At 43.3% G+C, this 20588-nt stretch overlaps 1 protein-coding gene across 1 annotated transcript; it reads left to right on the forward strand.

Annotated features, from left to right (window-relative positions):
- The first annotated feature begins 753 nt into the window (after positions 1-753).
- On the forward strand, positions 754-2111 carry LOC148505395 (uncharacterized). Its single transcript, XM_088448229.1, has 2 exons — positions 754-1158; positions 1833-2111. Exons 1-2 carry the CDS (start codon positions 754-756, stop codon positions 2109-2111), a joined length of 684 nt encoding a protein of 227 aa, XP_088304355.1.
- The last annotated feature ends 18477 nt before the right edge of the window (positions 2112-20588 follow it).

Raw genomic sequence — 20588 nt, forward strand, 5'->3', positions numbered from 1 at the left:
TAAAGGGCATAGGGGGAGAGGCTGCATAAAGGGCATAGGGGTGCTGCATAAAGGGCATAGGGGGAGAGGCTGCATACAGGGCATAGGGGGGAGAGGCTGCATACAGGGCATAGGGGGAGGCTGCATAAAGGGCATGGGGGGAGAGGCTGCATACAGGGCATAGGGGGGAGAGGCTGCATACAGGGCATAGGGGAGAGGCTGCATAAAGGGCATAGGGGAGAGGCTGCATAAAGGGCATAGGGGAGAGGCTGCATAAAGGGCATAGGGGGTGCTGCATACAGGGCATAGGGGGAGAGGCTGCATACAGGGCATAGGGGGGAGAGGCTGCATACAGGGCATAGGGGGAGAGGCTGCATACAGGGCATGGGGGGAGAGGCTGCATACAGGGCATAGGGGAGAGGCTGCATAAAGGGCATAGGGGGTGCTGCATAAAGGGCATAGGGGGAGAGGCTGCATACAGGGCATAGGGGGGAGAGGCTGCATAAAGGGCATAGGGGGAGAGGCTGCATACAGGGCATAGGGGGAGGCTGCATAAAGGGCATGGGGGGAGAGGCTGCATACAGGGCATAGGGGGGAGAGGCTGCATACAGGGCATAGGGGGGAGAGGCTGCATACAGGGCATAGGGGAGAGGCTGCATACAGGGCATAGGGGAGAGGCTGCATAAAGGGCATGGGGGTGCTGCATAAAGGGCATATTGGGGAGGCTGCATAGGATAATGCATTTTTTTAATTTTTTTTTTCTCACTTGCAGACATGACTGGAACTCAATCCAGAGCGTTTGTGACCGGGTTCATTGAGATCTACCAGGCCAATGAGTGCCTTTGGAAGCACGCAGATCGGGACTACTCCAATCGTGACGTCAAGCTTCAGGCACTGAAGAAGTTGTTAGCATACAGTCGGGAGTGCGACAGTGATGTTGGCATAGACTGGGTGAAGAACAAGATCCAGGGGTTGAGAACAGTGTTCCTGAAGGAGCACAAGAAGTATGAAGATTCAAAACATTCGGGAGCAGGTGCAGATGAAGTCGTAAAGCCAAAATTATGGTACTATGACTTGCTCAAATTCGTCCTTGACCAAGAGCCAAAGACACGGGCGCGGTCTTCGCTGGTTCCCGAGGAAGAAGAGACCCTCGTGGAGAATGTGGAGGGGCAGGACCAGGTATGCCATTAAACTATTGTATTTTTTAATTGGACATTGGCCATGATTCAGAGCCGCTTGCTGCGACAGATTGCTAGCTCTGAATCAGGACCACTATAGCGAGCTGCCATGATGATGGTCACGATGGTCAAGACCATCGCGACCATCGGGCTTGCGATGAGACCCTTGTGGTAGGGTCTCTTGGCCGCAAGCACCAGAGAGATTTCGGCTCTAACAGAGCCAAAATCTCTCCCACTGACATAACTTGTGATGTCAGTGGGGCGGCACAAAACGGTAGGCGTTCACATGGGAACGCCTCCGTTTGGGCAGTAACCCCCTTGGCCCGCCCACCAAAGGGGACGTGGTGTCACTCAACATCGATAGCACGACCCCTTTGTTGAGAGACCCGGAGCGACTGAGTGGCCGTCGCTGTCCGGGTCTCGCGCATGCGCACGACGGAGCCGGCTGTCGTGCGCATGCGCTCTGGGCCACCATCGACCCCGTTGCGAGCGCTCACCACTTGCGTCCGGGTCTGATTCAGGCCCATAGTGTATAATTTTTTGCTAGGATGGACAGGATGGTGATGCTCCAAATGTTGTGATTTTTTAATTAAAAAACAACTTGTAAGGCACTGTATGTATGTTTATTTTGTTAATAGCTAATACTTTTATTATTTGTTTGTCATTTTTCCAAAGGCGGAAGTCCTGGATGTGAATCCTGTCCCTTCAACCAGCGAGACCACAGAGGTTATGGAGTCTAGAATCGAGAGGCCGGCAGTGGCAGCACCCGCCAAGAAGCGGAGGACGGCTTCCAGGACTCCATCCTCTGGCCCGTCAAGAAGTGACAGATTTTTGAGTCACGCGGAGGAGGTGCAAATCAAACTTTTGCAGCTCACATCGGCAACGAAATGGACAGCATGGCTCATAACCAGCTGCATCATTTCAAGCGTCTTATATATAACGCTCTGTTACTAGCTCACGATGGAAAATTGGACGAGCATAGTAACATAGGGTCATATATGATGGCGCAGCCCACCCCATTGTCTTCTGACAATTTCCCTATCCCACCTCATAGACCCGCGTCCCAACTAAGGCCAATTCCTCCTCCGTCACATCCCCTCACCTATCATGCGTCGGGCGCCCCACAGACACCAGTTCCCATTCCCACCACATCTAGCAGTGAAGTGCGCTCATCATGGATGAGTGCACATGCCACGCTGGAGGCCGATGATGAGATTTATTTTAATTATTAGATATTTTTTAATGTTCGGTTTTTTTAAGTGATTCAAAAATGTGACACTTCTTTTTCTTTGGTTCTTTGTCAAGGCTGAATTTGAGCATGTACATAGTGCCTTAACTTTGGCAAATGTACTACATTTGCACCTGTTTTCCGAATGTTTTGATTTCTGCATACTTCTTGTGCTCCCATGGACACTGTTTTTGAACCCTATTTCTTGTTCTTCACCCTGCTTATGTTGACATCACTGTTTAGCTCCCAACTGTATATTACACTTATTTCAGTGCCTGAAGCTTCTCATGTTTGGAGTAGTCCCTGCTGAGGAGGCACTCATTGGCCTGGTAATATTCAATGAATCCGGTCCATTTTTTATTTTTTTTTATACTTATAAAAATTGTCAACTTCAATACTCTGGTCTTGTGTTTTACTTTATTGATGGTACATTCATGTAGAATAAATGTTTGGTTGTGAGTGTGATTTTCATTAACCTATGTGTGTGAATTGAATATGTGTACCATTCATTCTATGTATACTAACCCTGAATAATTTGTGAATTCAGGGCCTGATTCTGACAAGGTCGCAAGCACTGAGCGCTCGCAACGGGGTCGATGGTTGACCACTGGGCATGCGCACCACGGAGCCGGCTCCATCGTGCGCAAATGCGCCAGACCCGGCTAGCGACGGGCAATCCGTCGCTCCGGGTCTCACACCAAAGGGGTCGTGCTGTCGATGTTGAGTGACAGCACGCCCCCCTTTGGCGGGCGGGCCGGGGGGGTGGAAGCCCAAACGGAAGCTTTCCTGCCGGAACGCCTGCCGTCTGGGGGCGGCCCCACTGACATCACTTGTGAAATTCCGGCTCTGTTAATGCCGAAAGTTCTCTGGGGCTTGCGATGGCCGAGACCCTACCACAAAGGTCTCATTGCAAGCGGGATGGTCGCCATGGCGACCATCATCCTGGCCGCTCGCATTAGTTGTGGGTGGTCACCCACAGCTATGCTAGGGGCCAGGAGGCCACTTAATTAAAAAAAATAAAAAAAAACCTGATTCTGATCGAGCGCTCTATCAGAGCGCCCGTATCTGAATCAGGGCCACAATTTTCACACCTAATCATTGCTTTATACCCATACTATATCCAGATGTTGTTGTAAAACCAAAACAAAATCTTATTAAAAAAAAAAACACTTTATAATATTTAAAAAAAAAAACACAATAATTAAAAATGAATTTATCTAAAAGCATAAGCAACTTTAAATTAGGAACATTTTGGTACATGATCTAATGACATTTTAGTAAATTTAATTCAAATAAGTATCCAAAAAGTCAGTGTTTGAAAAAACTTTTGTCATTTTGCAAATATTAAGTATGGGTAAAATAAACAATTATATGTAATTATCTTGCCATTCCACGGCACCCACACCATTGAAGAAATGGAGGTATTCCTCCCTTATTGCTTTTGCACGCCCTGACGCAACCTGAGGGACTCTGGATTGGGATACTGATGGCAAGAGTTCATTGTTCACCATTTGTTCGGGCCGCTCCAAAACAGAGGTAGGTAAGTGTGTTTGCGATGTAGCTTTACGCCGCAACAAGTTGTGTAGAGCACAGCACGCCATTACTACCCATTCAATTTTAGAAATTTCCAGATTAATAGGTGTATAGAAAATTCTAAACCTGCTGCACATGATGCCAAACGAATTTTCCACAGTACGCCTAGCCCTTGAAAGGCGATAATTAAAGATACGCCGCTCTTTGGTTAAACCCCTTTGGGGATAGGGTTTCATTACATTCTCCTTTAAGGCAAAGGCCGCATCAGCTACGAACACAAAGTTCAATTGATGCTTGCAATGTGAAACAGGCGGTAAATTGAGGGCTCCAGATATCATATGATGGTAAAATTCAGTGTCCTTAAATGATCCACCATCTGATGCAAGGCCATTTTTACCCACATCTATAAAAATGAATTCGTAGTTGGCGTTGACAATGGCCATCAACACAAGGCTAAAATAACCTCTATAATTGTAGTAGAGCGAGCCACTATTAGCTGGTGGGACAATGCGCACATGCTTCCCATCAATTGCCCCGCCACAATTTGGAAAGTTCCACTTATCTTCAAATTGCTGAGCTATTGTTTGCCATTCTTCCACGGTAGATGGAAACTAAAACAAAATAATATAAATAAAAAAAATAAAAAAATGCAAAAAGAGATTTAAACACTTTGGGGTAGATGTATGATAGCGGCACTTACCGTGCCCCTGTACCGCTTCATGCTTCGCCTCTTTTCCGAGGCGAAGCAGGAAGCACTACCAATGAGACGTAAGAACATCTCATGGGACGGAAAGGGGGAGCCTTAAATCCCCCCTCCGGCACTAACCGCTGGAGAGCAGAGCGCATCAGCCTAGTGCTGATGCACTGTGTCTGTCCAGGCCGGCTCTCCCCATGTGCAGCCCTAGAGCCGGCAGCAGCCCCAGAAGGGACAGTGCTGTCCCTGTTGTGGGCATAGGCTAGCGCCAGGCTGTAGCTGACCATAACGCCAGCTACAGCCAGACGAATGGTCATGCGGTATGGCCCTTATGCTCGGCGCTGCTATCTTGTAGATAGCAGCACCAATAATGACAGAGGCACATAGCGCCCCTATCAATTACCGTCCAGACCCCCCGATCATACATCGGGGAGAAGCGGTATCAGCGCACATAACATGCGCTGATACTGGTTTTGGGCTTCATACATCAACCCCATTATATTCCAATTTAAAACAGATTTTTAAAATAGGGTATGTGAAGTGTTTTTTAGCAAATAAAATATATCCTGCACATACACATCTCAGGTGGGGGGGATAGTGGGGTCCTGCACTTACACATTTCAGGGGGGGGGAATAGTGGAGTCCTGCAGCACATGATGTGTGACAGATTAGGGCAGACTGCGGGGACCTGCAAGTGTATACTAGGAGTCCTGCACATACACATTTGGGGGGGGGAATACTGGGGTCCTGCAGCATATAGTAGAGGGGCAGCACATGATGTGTGAGAGATTAGGGCAGACTGCGGGGACCTGCATGTGTATACTAGGAGTCCTGCACATACACATTTCTGAAGGGAGAGGGGGGTAATGGGTTCCTGGATCACTTAATAAATGAACAGTATAAAATGTGATTACCTTAAAATACTCAGCCTTCAAAACCATAAATATGGCTCGACAGGTTTCCGGAATGATGCGACCTAAAGTTTGCGCAGAGATGAGGGCGCCAAACTTTGTCAGCAAGGGATCTGCCAGTCGCCAGGAACCGCAGGGTAGCAATCAGCCTCTCCTCAGGGGGTATGGCCCTTCGCATCCTCGTATCCTGCCTCTCGATATAGGGCGTCACCAAACTCAATAACTCCTGGAAGGTGACGTCATCCATCCTCAGATAGTTTCGGAAGTCATCAGGGTTGTTCTCACGTAGTCCCATCAGCAGTGGCATGTGCGACAGAGTATCCCTCTGCAGCAACCACTCCCTGGTCCAGCATGAGTGCACCCTTCTCCGTCTCTCAGACCTCTCCCTATCAGCTAAAAGCACGACTCCAGCATATGCTGTCATCACACGATAGCGATAAGAAGGATCCATGAGGAAGAGAAATAAGTACAGTTTGTTTAAAGACAAGCCAAAAACAAACCACAGCAAATGAGCAATGCAACAGCGTTCAGCAGGTATAAACCAAACCAAACTAGCCACAGAGCATAAATGCAATGAGTAAAATGGCCGCCAGCTATTTATTCCCTCAGTATAGCCACGCCCACCCCTCTAAAATATCTGCCCACTATAGCTGAGAGCTGTCAATCACAGTTTGAAACGACATCGTTTATCCTTAGATCTTTTGAAAATCGTTTACAAATCGTTTGCACATCGTTTGCAAATCGTTCAGAGTGGAAGATCAAATTTCAAGGGAAAATTCAAGGGAAAATCGTTTAGAGGTTGGACAGGGCTAAAATCGTTTAGTGGATGTGCACCTTTAGCCAAAAAAAAATGGAAATCTAAGGTATAACTGTGGAGTTTTTTTTTTTAAGGTAAAATCTCCTTGAGTAAGTTTTTTACATTTACTTGCATGCAGGAACTAAACCCTTTGTCTATAGTGCTCAATTAGGATTTTTAATATTACATAACATATTTTTTCTTTAGTTTGAATCCATTTTACATAACAATATGCACTGCAGATAAGTGACTGCAGAAGGAAAGTACTACTAGAGGGCATTAAGTAATTATTCCTTTATTCTATTCTGTCAAATTAGTTTAATATAGATTTGTTTAGTAGGCATCATTCATTATATTTCCTCACTTGACATTTGCTTTAGCAAGCATTTCTGGCACATTGATTGAGTTAATAAATATTTTATTTGGAATGTTTTTAATACATTTGCAAAATTTAAACTAATATTTTATATATACTGCAGATGTCAGTTATATAAACAAGGGGGTGCTAAAAATATCTAAATCATTAGTGTAATACTAATGTTAAAAGAGAAATGTTAAGAGTAATGTAATACTGTATCCTTTGAATTGGTGAACGTGATGGTTTTCAGTGTTTTTTTTTTGTGGGGGGGGGGGGGGGGAAGTAATTGCTGAAAAATTGCCAGATAACTGACTTTTTCAAGAGTCACCAAAACTCCTGATTGGCTGTGTCTTATTTTGAAGGTTAGACATGGCTCCTTATTGACTTTCTGGCTATTAACTAGTTGAGCAGCCAGATTTGAACTCACTCTGGGGCTGGGGAACTTTGGTTTTGGCTACTTTTGGAATATATATATATATATATATATATATATATACTGTATATACATATATATACAGTGTGTGTATATATATATATATATATATATATTTATATATATATATATATATTTATATATCACATTGGACTAAGGCAAAACTGTAGGAAGGACAGAAATATTTTTTAGATGTATCTATTTATATAATTCTATAGTTAAAAACAACAGTATTGTATGCTATGGATCAATACTGTTACTTCTACATTACACTAATTATCTAATCCAGTGTTTCCCAACCTCAGTCCTCAAGGCACTGAGGTATAAAATAAGACACCTGTGCTCAAGTATGACTATCCTTAAAACTTGGACTGTTAGTGTGCCTTGAGGAGTGTTGTTGGGAACCCTTGCTCTAATCAAAGTTCATTCACATGCTTTCAGGTTTAAGAGTAATTATATAAAGATATAATATTTTACAGTATTCTATGGTTATTATTAGGGATGACAGGGGTTCGGATTTCTGAAATCCGAGCCCCCCCCGAACCCCCCCCATCCGTGTCGTATCCGAGTCAGGCTCGACTTCTCCCGCCTGACAAGGATCTGAAATCGAGGCAAAACCCGCATCATCCCGCCTTCATCCCGCCTTCCTGATCTTGTGGGTTTTGGATTCTATAAAAGGTCCCCGCGTCGGCACCATTTCTCACTCCAGCTGTCTACATTGAAGAGGGAGGGTGGGAGCTAGGGCTGGCTGGGCTGTGTTGTGCTGCTGTTGTCCATAGGGGCTGTGACCACTCAGTCCATTGGGGCTGACTGGGCTGTGTTGTGCTGCTGTTGTCCATAGGGGCTGTGTCCACTCCAAAGTCTATAGGGGCTGGCTGGGCTGTGCAGTGTCCCATAAAGCCTGTAGACCTAGAGGGGTGCTGTAGTGTTGTCCAGGGGGTGTACTGTGCATCAGGGGTACTCCCCCAAAGTGCACTTAAAAAAAAAATAATTTTTTTTTCTGTGTTTGTGAATTGTGTGCGCAGTAGCCGCACATGCATCAACAAAGTAGCACCAAGCGTGCGCCTGTGTCATAAGTAAAGGGCCTGCTGGCTTGTCCATTAAAGGGTGCTATAACCCCCAAAGTGCACTCCAAAAAAAGTATATTTTTTTTTTTGTGTTTGTGAATTTTGTGATCAGTAGCCACACGTGCATCAACAAAGTAACGCCAAGCTTGCGCCTGTGTCATAAGTTAAGGGCCGGCTGGCATGACCGCTAAAGGATGCTGTAACTCCCAAAGTGCACTCCAAACAAAATAAAAAATTATTTTCTGTGTTTGTGAATTGTGTACACTGTGGCTGCACGTGCATCAACAATGGAGCAGCTCCAAGCATGCACCTGTGTCCCATAAGTAAAGGGCCAGCTAGCTTGTCTGTTAAAAGGTGCTGTAACCCCCAAAGTGCACTCCAAAAAAGAAATAAAATTTTTTTTTTGTGTGTCTGTGAATTGTGGCCCTGATTCAGAGCCGGACGCTCTGACAGAGCGCTCGCTCTGAATCAGGGCCATCCCTTCTCCTTTTTGGAGTGGCCTTCTGGCCGCTCGCATAGCTGTGGGTGACCACCCACAGCTATAGTGAGTGGCCAAAATATGGTCACGATGGTCAAGACCATCGGGCTTGCGACGATACCCTTGCAGTAGGGTCTCGTGGCCGCAAGCCCTGAAGTGCTTTTGGCTTTATCAGAGCCAAAAGCACTCCCACTGACACCACTAGTGATGTCAGCGGGGCCGGCCCCAGACGGTAGGCATCCCATGAGAACGCCTCTGTCTGGGCAGCCACGCCCCTGGCACGCCCACCAAAGGGGGCGTGCTGTCAATCACCATCGACAGCACGCCCCCTTTGGTGTGAGACCCATAGCGACGGCTTGGCCATCGTTATTTGGGTCTCGCGCACGACGGAGCTGGCTCCCTCGTGCACATGTGCACTTGGGCAACATCGACCCACTTGCGAGCACTCAATGCTCGCGAGCGGGTCTGAATTAGGCCCTGTGTGCGCAGTAGCTGCACGTGCATCAACAAAGTAGCGCCAAGCTTGCGCCTGTGTCATAAGTAAAGGGCCGGCTGGCTCATCTGTTAAAGGGTGGTGTAAACCCCAAAGTGCACTCCAAACAAATATATATTTTCTGTGTTTGTGAATTGCGTGCACTGTGGGCCTGATTCAGACCTGCTTGCGAGCGCTATGGGCTCGCAAGCGGGTCGATGGTGGCCCAGTGTGCATGCGCACGACTGAGCCGGCTCCATTGTGCGCATGCACGAGACCCGGATAGCGACAGGCAAACCGTCGCTCCGGGTCTCGTACCAAAGGGGGCGTGCTGTTGATGTTGAGTGACAGCATGCCCCCTTTGGTGGGCGTGCCAGGGTAGTGGCTGCCCAAATGGAGGCGTTCCCATGTGAATGCCTCCATTTGGGGGCGGCCCCACTGACATCATGAGTGATGTCAGTGGGAGAGATTTCGGCTCTGTTTGAGCCGAAATCTCTCTTGGGCTTGTGGCAACGAGCGTACCACAAGGGTCTCCTTGCAAGCCCGATGGTCACGATGGTCACCCACAGCTATGCGAGTGGCCAGGAGGCCACTCTAAAAAAACTGAAGGTCGGCCCTGATTCAGAGCGAGCGCTCTATCAGAGTGTCCGGCTCTGAATCGGGGCCTGTAGCCGCACGTGCATCAACAAAGTAGCACCAAGTGTGCGCCTGTGTCATAAGTAAAGGGCCGGCTGGCTCGTCTGTTAAAGAGTGGTGTAACCCCCAAAGTGCACTCCAACAAAAAAAACCCATTTCTTCTGTGTTTGTGAATTGTCTGCGCTGTACGTGCATCTTCAAAGCAGCAGCGCCAAGCGTGCGTCTGTCTGTTAAAGGGCGGTGTAACCCCCAAAAGTGTACTCCAATAAAAATAAAACATTTTTTTCTGTGTTTGTGAATTGTCTGCACTGTACGTGCATCCTCAAAGCAGCAGCGCCAAGCATGCATTTGTTTGTTAAAGGGTGGTGTAACCCTCAAAGTGCGCTCCACAAGAAATAAAAAATTCTTCTTTTTTTCTGTCTTTGTGAATTGTGTGAACAGTAGCTGCACATGCATCAACAAAGGAGCAGCACCAAGCTTGCGCCTGTGTCCCATAAGTAAAGAGCCAGCTGGCTCATTTATTAAAGGGTGGTGTAACCCACAAAGTGCACTAGTCTCCAACAAAAATAAAAAAATATTTTCTGTGTTTGTGTGTGCCTTAGCCGCATTTATATATCAATATAACATAAATGGAGGACCAAACTTTCTCCGATAAAAATAAAATAGAGAAAGATCAAGAACCACTTCCTCCTAGTGCTGAAGCTGCTGCCACTAGTCATGACATAGACGATAACATGCCATCAACGTCGTCTGCCAAGGCCGATGCCCAATGTCATAGTAGAGGGCACATGCAATCCCAAATGACAAAGTTCAGGAAAATGACCTTAAAAAAAACATTTAAATCATCTAAGGAGAAATGTAAACTTGCCAATATGCCATTTACGACACGGAGTGGCAAGGAACGGCTAAGGTCTTTCACTATGTTCATGACTTGTGATTCAGCTTCACATGACGATGGAAGCCCTCATCCCGCTAAAAATATCAAATGAGTTAAGCTAGCAAAAGCACAGTGAAGAACTGTGCGTTCTAAGAAGATATCACAAGGAGAGTCCAAGTGTGGTGGCGGTTGCGATGCCTGATCTTCCCAGCACTGGATGAGAAGAGGTGGCTCTTTCCACCATTTGCACGCCCTCTGCAAGTGTTGAAAGGAACACCCACAGTCCACTTGCTGATATGAAAATTGAAGATGTCACTGTTGAAGTACAACAGGATGAGAATACTGGTGTAGCTGGCGCTGAGGAGGAAGTTGGCGAGGAGGATTCTGATGGTGATGTGGTTTGGTTAAATCAGGCTCCAGGAGAGACAGTTGTTGTCCATGGAATGAAAAAGCCCATCACGGTCATGCCTGGGCAGAAGACCAAACATTCCACCTCTTTGGTCTGGCAATATTTCTATCCAAATCCGGACAACAAATGTCTTGCCATATGTACCATATGTAAAGGTGAAATAAGTAGGGGTAGGGATGTTAACCACCTAGGAACATCCTCCCTTATACATCACCTGCAGCGCGTTCATAAAAAGTTACTATCAAGTTCAGAAACTTTGGCTAAGACCGTAAGCAGTCCAGGGACACCTAAATCCCTTTGTCCTGTTGTATCCAAGTGCCTGCAAACCACACCATCAATTTCCTCCTTAGTCAGGATCAGAAGTAGTCCTGCAGGCCATGTCACTGTCATGTCTGACTCTCCTATCTGGGATTCTTCCGGAGGATCCTGCATTGCTATGCCTACTGCTGCTGCTCTTACTGCTGGGAGTCGTTCATCATCCCAGAGAGGAAGTAGGAACACCACTACTTTTACTAAACAATTGACCCTCCAACAGTCCATAGCGAGGAGGATGAAATACAACAGCAGTCATCCTGAAGCAAATGTATAACTGAGGCCTTGACTGCTATGTTGGTGATAGATGTGTGCCCGGTATCTGCCATTAGTGCAGTGGGATTCAGACAATTGATGGAGGTAGTGTGTCCCTGGTTCCAAATCCCATCTAGATTCCACTTCACTAGGCAGGCGATGCCGTGACTGTACAGAAACGTCAGAAAAAGTGTCCTCAGTGTCCTGAAAAATGCATTTGTACCCAATGTCTACTTTACCACGGACATGTGGACAAGTGGAACAGGGCAGACTAAGGACTATATGACTGTGACAGCCCACTGGGTAGATGTATCACCTTACGCAGCAACAACAGCAGCGTCACCAGTAGCAGCATCTCAGAACCACCAGCTCGTTCCAAGGCAGGCTACGCTGTTTATCAGCTGTTTCAGTAAGAGGCACACTGCCGACAACATCTTAGAGAAACTGAGGGAAATCATCGCCCCCTGGCTTACCCCACTTAGACTCTCCTGGGGATTTGTGATATCTGACAACGCCACCAATATTGTGCAGGCATTACATCTGGGCAAATTCCAGCACGTCCCATGTTTTGATCACACAATAAATTTGGTGGTGCACAATTTTCTGAAAAGCGCCAGGGGCATGCAGGAGACGCTTTGGGTGGTCCAAAAAATTTCTGCCCACTTTCGCCATTCAGCGACTGCATGCCAAAGACTGGAGCACCAGCAAAAACTCTTGAACCTGCCCTGCCATCACCTGAAGTAAGAGGTTGTGACGCGGTGGAACTGAACCCTCTATATGCTTCAGAGGATGGAGGAGCAGCAAAAGACCATTCAAGCCTGCACCTGACTCAAGCACAGTGGAGAATGATTTTTGTGTTGTGCAAGGTTCTCCAGCCCTTCAAACTTGCCACACGTGAAGTCAGTTCAGACACTGCCAGCTTGAGTCAGGTCATTCCCCTCATCAGGCTTTTGCAGAAGCAGCTGGAGAAAGTGGGACTTGTGGATGAAGCCCTTCATTCGCTTTGCCAGGATTCCAGGGTGGTCAATCTGTTGAAATCAGACCACTACATTTTGGCCACCGTGCTCGATCCTAGGTTTAAAGCCTATGTGGTGTCTCTCTTTCCAGCTGACACAAGCCTGCAGAGGTGCAAAGACCTGCTGGGGAAACACTGTCAGCTGAAGTGGAACGTGACATGTCAACAGCTCCTTCTTCATTTTCTCCCGTAACTGGGGCTGCCAGGAAAAAACATAGGTATCCTAAGCAACCCGCTGGCAGTGATGCAGGGCAGGCAGGACCAAGTTTGGACATCTGGTCCGTATCTGAAGGACCTGGCAACAATTTCTGACATGTCTACTGTCACTGCATATGATACTGTCACCATTGATAGAATGGTGGAGGACTACATCGGTGACAGCATCCAAGTAGGCATGTCAGACAGTCCATACCTGTACTGGCAGGAAAAAGAGGCAATTTGGAGGTCCCTGTACAAACTGGCTCTATTTTACCTGAGTTGCCCCCCCTCCAGTGTGTACTCCGAAAGAGTGTTTAGTGCAGACGGGAACCTTGTCAGCGAAAGGCATAGGAGGTTGCTTCCACAAAATGTGGAGAAGATGATGTTCATAAAAATTAATTATCAACTCTTCCAGCTAGACCAGCCTCCAGAACGTACAGAGGGACCTGTGGTGGTGGATTCCAGTGGGGATGAATTAATACTCTGTGAGGATGAGGATGTACACAACACTGAAGAGGGTGAGGAATCGGTGGATGAGGATGACATCTTGCCTCCATAGAGCCAGTTTGTGCAGGGACAGATTAATTGCCAGCTTGTTTTGTGGGGGCCCAAGCGAACCAATCATTTCAGCCACAGTCATGTGGCAGATCCTGGCCTGAAATGATTGGTTTGTTAAAGTGTGCATGTCCTGTTTGTACAACATAAGGGTGGGTGGGAGGGCCCAAGGACAATTCCATTTTGCACCTCTTTTTTTTCTTTGCATTGTGTACTGTTTGGGGCCTAGTTTTACAAACTGCCATCCTGTCTGCCACTGCAGTGTCACTCCTAGATTGGCCACGTGTTTGTGCCGCCCACTCGTGTTGCTTAGCATAGTCATCCAGCTGCCTCAGTGCAACCTTTTGGACATAAAAATCCTATTGTGAGGTGTGAGGTGTTCAGTATAGACTGGAAATGAGTGTAAATTAAGGTTATTGAGGTTAATAATAGCATAGGAGCAGAAAAACCCACAAATTCTGTGATTTTAGCTATTTTTATTCTTTTTTTTTTAAAAATACAGATCCAAAACACAAAAACCAGAACCCAAAACACGAAAGGGTGGTTTTGGCAAAACCAATTCAGATCCAAAACACGAAGAAAGATCCAGATCCAAAACCAAAACACAAAACTCGAAAAGTGGCCGGTGCACACCCGTAGTTATTATGCATAATACATGTTTTCACTAATTCATTTTTAATAGTACAGTAATAACATGTGGGTGTAATGATGTTCAGAAATTTCTAATATGTCTTGCCAGAATCAAGATAAGACACCCATTATTAGCAGAACTGGATTTATTTGAACAGTCCTATGAATATGATCAAACAATTCATGTCATAGGGCCTCATTTATCAACAAGTTTTATCACTCACAATGAGTGATAAACTTTGTTGTGTATGATAATGGTGCTTCCGCCAATCAGCTCCCAACCGTCATCTATTTGAGAAATGACAGTTGGGAGCTGATTGGCTTGAGCACCATTTATCACATGCAGCGAGTTTTATTACTCGTTGTGTGATAAAACTCATTGATAAATAAAGCCCATAGAAAGTATTCTAACCCGAGATGGCAAATAAGTAAATTTATTTTCTTTCAATTCATCAATGTAGCTATAGAAGGGGCATGAGATGCCATTGACTTAGTGGGCCCTAGACCCTGTTCAATTAGCTCTCTGCCAAGTTCCCGGAATTCCCTTCTAAGCAATTGGGTTTGTTCCATTGCTTTGTTAGAAAAGGGGAACTTGTCAGTACTCATATAGGTAGGTAGCAGTCTTTGTCTCTCCCTCTCAGTAAAGCTCAACATTGATAGGATCCATCTCTCGTGCTCTTGTATAACCCTCATAGGCACAGCTCAGCTGATCAGTGAACTTGGTACTGTTAGAGAGTAGGTGTCTCCTTAAATACAGCCTTTGTGAAGTGAGTTGGGGGGTGGGGATTGAGATCCAAGATTAAGACTGTTGCAGAGAGGGACATTGTGCAGGAAATTAAGAAGATATCCACTCAAAGTGGAAATTAGTAAACATCACTCTCAGGTATAAGCTGGCTGGTCCCTGCATCTTTTCCCCCTGTATTTAAAGTCACTATAAACAGCAAATTTCTCAACCCAGAAGTCCTCACTGACATGTTGCTATAGTAGAAGATTCCATAGCTCCCAATAGGGATAGAGCACTTGAATAATCACCATTGTCAAAAAAGGTGATATAAGATAATAGGTCAATGTGATATAATCTCTTTCCAGACTTATATGTAAGATAAGGCTGCCTAATAGGGTGACAATTCATTTCCAGTGAATAGTGTATGTAGTGTATGCTATATTGGTTAGGGTGGAGTGTTTAGTGGATGTTGTAATAAATGGGGGCACTGTAATGTGGCATAACATGAACTGGAGGCCACTGCAATATTACATAATAAGAACTGGCAAACTTTAATGCTGGTTGATATAATTAGGTTGCACTCTTGTGTGGCATAATATGAACTGGGGGCACTGTAGTGTGGAATAATATGAACTAGTGGGTACTATAAAGTGTAAGATGAACTTGAGGCAGTGTAATGTTGCACATTATGAACTGGAGCACTGCAGTGTGTTGTAATATGAACTGAGGCACTAGAATGGGGCATAACATGAAATGGGGACAATACAATGTGGCTTATTATCTACTGGGGGCATGAATTGGGAGCACCTCAGTGTCACATAACATATACAAGGGACAACATGAGGCATAATGGCACTGTGTGGCATAATGTGTACTGGCAGCATCATATTGTAACATATTGTGAACTGTTCATATTATGCCATATTGTAGTGCTCGCAGCACACAAGATCTCTTTTTACAATGTATAATATCCCCTTTGGATTGTATAGACACGTTAGGCATTACATTTTGGATCTTTATACTTTTGACTTACATGGGGATAAAGGATATTGTGAATCACTCCTCCTCCAGTTTTAGATAAATCATGTAATCTCAATATTCACTAGGGGTATATTTACAAAAGTTAGAGTTTTTTTAGAAGTGGATTTATTGCCAATAGCAACCAATCAGATTCTACTTAACATATAACTTGCACCTTCTAGAAGATAATAACTGGAATCTGATTGGTTGCTATGGGCAACATTTCCACTTCTATAAACTCTCACTTTAATAAATTTTCCCCTTAGTCCCTCATCACGTTAACAAAATAAAGGAAAATAAATGTAAGGAATATTTAAAGATTTAATTATATTTCATAAGCAAATATAACTCTGAATCCAATTACATTAAAAAAATAATCAAATTCCAATTCTGATGGCAGACACATTGTTAAGAGAAAGTATTGAAAGCAAACAGGAATTTCATATCGCATTAAATCATAAATTATCTGCACAAGCAAATATTTACATTCTTAAGTGTACCTACCATTTACCATATGTTGGGAGAACGAGCAGCTCACTCAAGAGTCAAGAAAAGGTTTATGGAACACAGGAGGAACATGTTAAAGAAAATCTCGTCACACAGTATACATACCAAAGCATTTTACCTGTCTCCATAACAATAAACCAGTGGATATTAATATAACTGGAAATTAATTAACAGAGTCTCCCATATCCAAATATTCTGAAATACGGAATGGCCTGACTGAGATAATGAAAACTTTGTTTTTTGATGCTTCAATGTACACAAACTTTGTTTAATGCACAAAATTATTAAAAATATTGTATAAAATTACCTTCAGGGCTGTGTGTATAAGGTGTATATGAAATTTTTTTTTATTTAATTTCTGTACACAAACTTTGTTTGAGCTACAAAAGTATTGAAAAATATTGTATAAAATGACCTGCAGGTTGTGTGTATAAGGTGTATATAAAATACAAATGCATTCTGTGTTTAGATTTGGGTCCCATTCCCAAGATATCTCATTATGGTATGCAATTATTCCAAAATACGGTATATTCCAATATCCAAAATACCCCTGGTCCTAAGTATTTTGGATATGGGAGACTCAACCTGTATATTGAAAGAGGAGGAGATCATTTTAAAGAACTATAAAGGAGAGAAAATCTATGGATCCACAAATGAAAAATATTGGAACCAAAAGGCTTGAAACATAAGATAGAAATTGATATTTAATTTCCTTGTTTCCATCTCATGTTAGAATACCTTCTATGACATGTATTGTTTAACTATATGAATAGGACTAGACAAAAATAAACTATTCTTCTACTAATGGGTTTCCAATTTTTATTCTGACAAGACATACTATATTAGAAATTTCTGAACATTATTCCACCTACATGTTATTACTGTACTATCAGAAATAAATTAAGGGAAACTTGTATTATGCATAATAACCATAGTATACTGTTAAATATGATATATTTATATAACTACTCTTGAATCTGAAAACATGTGGATCAGCTTCGATTAGAGCAATAGTGTAGTGGAGAAGTAACAGAGAGGATCCTAATAGGTGAAGAGTTCATATTCAATGACCTGCCTATATAATTTGAATTTTTTTCCCATATTGTTATCATTATTTTTACTATTGCCTTTTATATGTCAGGATTCATCTACACCACATAAGGGGTAATTTAGTTAGCCACAGTAAATTACTGCGGCTCAAAGACCCTCCACGAAGCCGGCTATTATCTGGCTTTTTTTACCATCTCTCATAGGCAGGTGAAAAAAATTATGTACCCTATTTTTGCATTCGCGGCCGTGAAAACACATAGGTCCGTGAACTTATCACAAATTCTATGAGTTTTCTGGTGAATCTCGATTTTATTTTTCGTCCCAAAAACGGGATGTAATTGAATTGAGCAAAGAAAAAAATGACAAAAATTCAAGTTTTTTGCATATGAAAAATTAACTGGCCGAAATGAATTCCCCGACCATAATCTGACATAATTGGAAGATCCAAAGTATTGCCTTATGCCACACTTAGCAAAGTTTGTGAAATAAGCATTTTCTGTATTCAAAATATAATACTAAGGAGTCTATTTACAAAGCAGTGTTAGGAGGCAGAGTGAAAAGTGATAAGGTACCAGCCAATCAGCTCCCAATTGTCATTTTTCAAGCGCAGCCTGTGAGATGGCAGTTAGGAGCTGATTGGCTGGCACCTTATCACTTTTCACTCTGTCTCCTAACACTGCTTAGTAAATAGACCCCTTAATTACTAAAATGGTGTGATTAACTCTAGTACAGAAAACTGCCTTAAAATATTTTGACATGATTGCTTTGATATTTTACAATTAGAATATTAGAATAAAATGAAGAGTTAATGAAAACTGATATTTTCATTCATAGCCTAATGGTGAAGGGAATATGTTGGAGTTACAGAGGTGGAGAGTTTGAATGCAGTAATGGTCATTTTGTTTGTAAAATTATTTTTACAAGACCATTTTCATGTCGGCCTTTTGAGCATGTCAACCATTTTGTACCTACCAAACTTCTTCCATTTTGACCATTACTGTGTCGACATTTGTCCCTGTCGACCTTTTGTCCCTGTTGACCTATTGACTGTCTAACATCTGGTATCTATTGAGACACTGTTGACCTTTTTATTGTCTACTAAACAGAAGGTAGGTCACATATGCGCTAAAGATTGCCACAGCATATATAAAGTTCTCATATTGAAAATGTACAGTAGTTACAAATTACAGTCCAGTCTCCTCAGATGGGATTGTCAGATGATATGCATGAAAAGACCTACCTTCTGTTTAAATGTAATACTTGTGAGTTGGTGACTCACCTGTTTGGTCTTTGCTACTTTACAGTGCTGCGCCCTAAGATTGGTTATTGTTATCTATTTAATTTTCGAACTCAGACGCACACATATATATGTGTTGCATATCAAATTAATCAGTGCAAAAAGACACTTTGTGCAAGCAGAGTTAAGGCCGGTACACACTAGATGATGTCTAGTGTGCCTGACCATGTCAGCTACGTGACCCGGCGGGGTTGTACATACACATTTGCCAATGCATGCAGCAACAGAGCAACGGCGGTGCCATGATGCATTCGGCGTGGCCCTTGCTAACGATATCACCTGTTGGACCTGCATGCAGGGCCGATGGAGGATGATGCTGACGACGCGCAGGACCATGCATCATTAGCGGCAAAGCAGGTACACACTAGACAATGTGCACAATATGTTGTTCCAATCCACCAGATTAGATGACATATCATCTAGTGTGTACCCGGCTTTACACAGGACCTGACGGTTTACTCGTGCCAGGAGTATCGTGCTGCAAGGCTGAGACTGCATGTCCAGCTTTACTCTGTTGTTGTTTAACAGATATTCTGTCTTTCTCTTTCATTATTGTAGAATTTAATATATATTGTCTATTGCATTACATTGATGTGTTTACAATATTACTGTACTTGCTACAGGTTTTAATATGACCAATATGGATTATTCTTATTCAATGTTCTCAGGAAGATTAATTTATAGAGCCAATAGACACAATAAGCGATAGTATGAATTCTGAGGTATTATCCAACTTGCACATACTTGTGTATACATAATACACTATATACAACTTATTTTATTCTCTAAAGTGTTCTGGAATGTGTAAAAATATTTAATATAGCTGGTAATTATGATGAACATTGTGTACATCTATTAGGAAAAATCTGCCACTGGAGCCAACTAGTCTTTTGACAGACTTAAAACTGATTTACTTTATATACATACCCTACTATATATACTTTCTCCATTCTCTAGGTTCCATGCTGGTTTAGATACATGTAAACAGTTTTCTTTGGCGGATTATTGGCATGAAATTGATTATTAAATAACATATACCTAATTTGATAAGTTTTTGAACTTATTACACTTTTGTGAGTTCTTAAGCCTTTGAAGTTTTTACTCTGTAATGTATATACTGTATACTGTAGAACTCAATTCTTTGCTTCGTATATATATATATATATCTATATATATATATATATATATATATATATATAAAGACACAAGTGGTCTGGCACTCCTATAGTAGAGAAATCTTCACCCGGTGCCAGCACAACATAAATCAATAGCAAGTCCAAAAGGTGCAGCACTCAGGGTTAATGAAATAAGCAGAATGGACACTGAAATGGTATATCAACGTTTCAATCACAGATAGATTGTCATCAGGAAATACAGTACATAAAATACATCTTACCTTTATAGACACCACACAGCAAGTGAGTCACAGTGTCCCAGCACACATCCGCAACACATGCAAGGAGCCGGAGGCACGTGGTAATGACATCATCGGCACATTAATGCCACGCACGTCCGTGACAATGCCCAACACCATAGCAACACGTAAACAACAATACACTATACACTATATGTGATTGAAACGTTGATATACCATTTCAGTGTCCGTTCTGCTTATTTAATTTACCCTGAGTGCTGCACTTTTTGGACTTGCTATTGATTTATGTTGTGCTGGCACCGGGTGAAGATTTCTCTACTATAGGAGTGCCGGACCACTTGTGGCTTTACATTGGAGCAACTCTTTTGGACACACGGAATTGGACCAGGCCAGGGCACCCTAATTGATTCTTGTTATACACTTCTGATTCAGCAAGTTTTCTGTCCTATTGGATGCTATCTTTGTTCCCACAATCTATTGGAGGAACATTGATGTTTGTTTTTAGTTTTTGACATTTACAGAACATCTGATACACTATAATTAAGACTGTGTCATTGCTGAGATTAATGCTAACAATGCTGCGCATTTTGATCCATTAACT

The sequence above is a fragment of the Taudactylus pleione genome, unplaced genomic scaffold, assembly GCF_031769625.1.
Source record: "Taudactylus pleione unplaced genomic scaffold, aTauple2 ptg000454l, whole genome shotgun sequence".
Classification (NCBI taxonomy): Eukaryota; Metazoa; Chordata; class Amphibia; order Anura; family Myobatrachidae; genus Taudactylus; species Taudactylus pleione.

What these genes read in the sequence shown, in the direction of transcription:
- LOC148505395 (XM_088448229.1), top strand. Translation starts at nt 754, where the DNA reads ATGACTGGAACTCAATCCAGAGCGTTTGTGACCGGGTTCATTGAGATC. An exon ending in ATGTGGAGGGGCAGGACCAG is followed by an intron (nt 1,159 to 1,832) that starts GTATGCCATTAA and finishes ATTTTTCCAAAG; the next exon opens with GCGGAAGTCCTGGATGTGAA.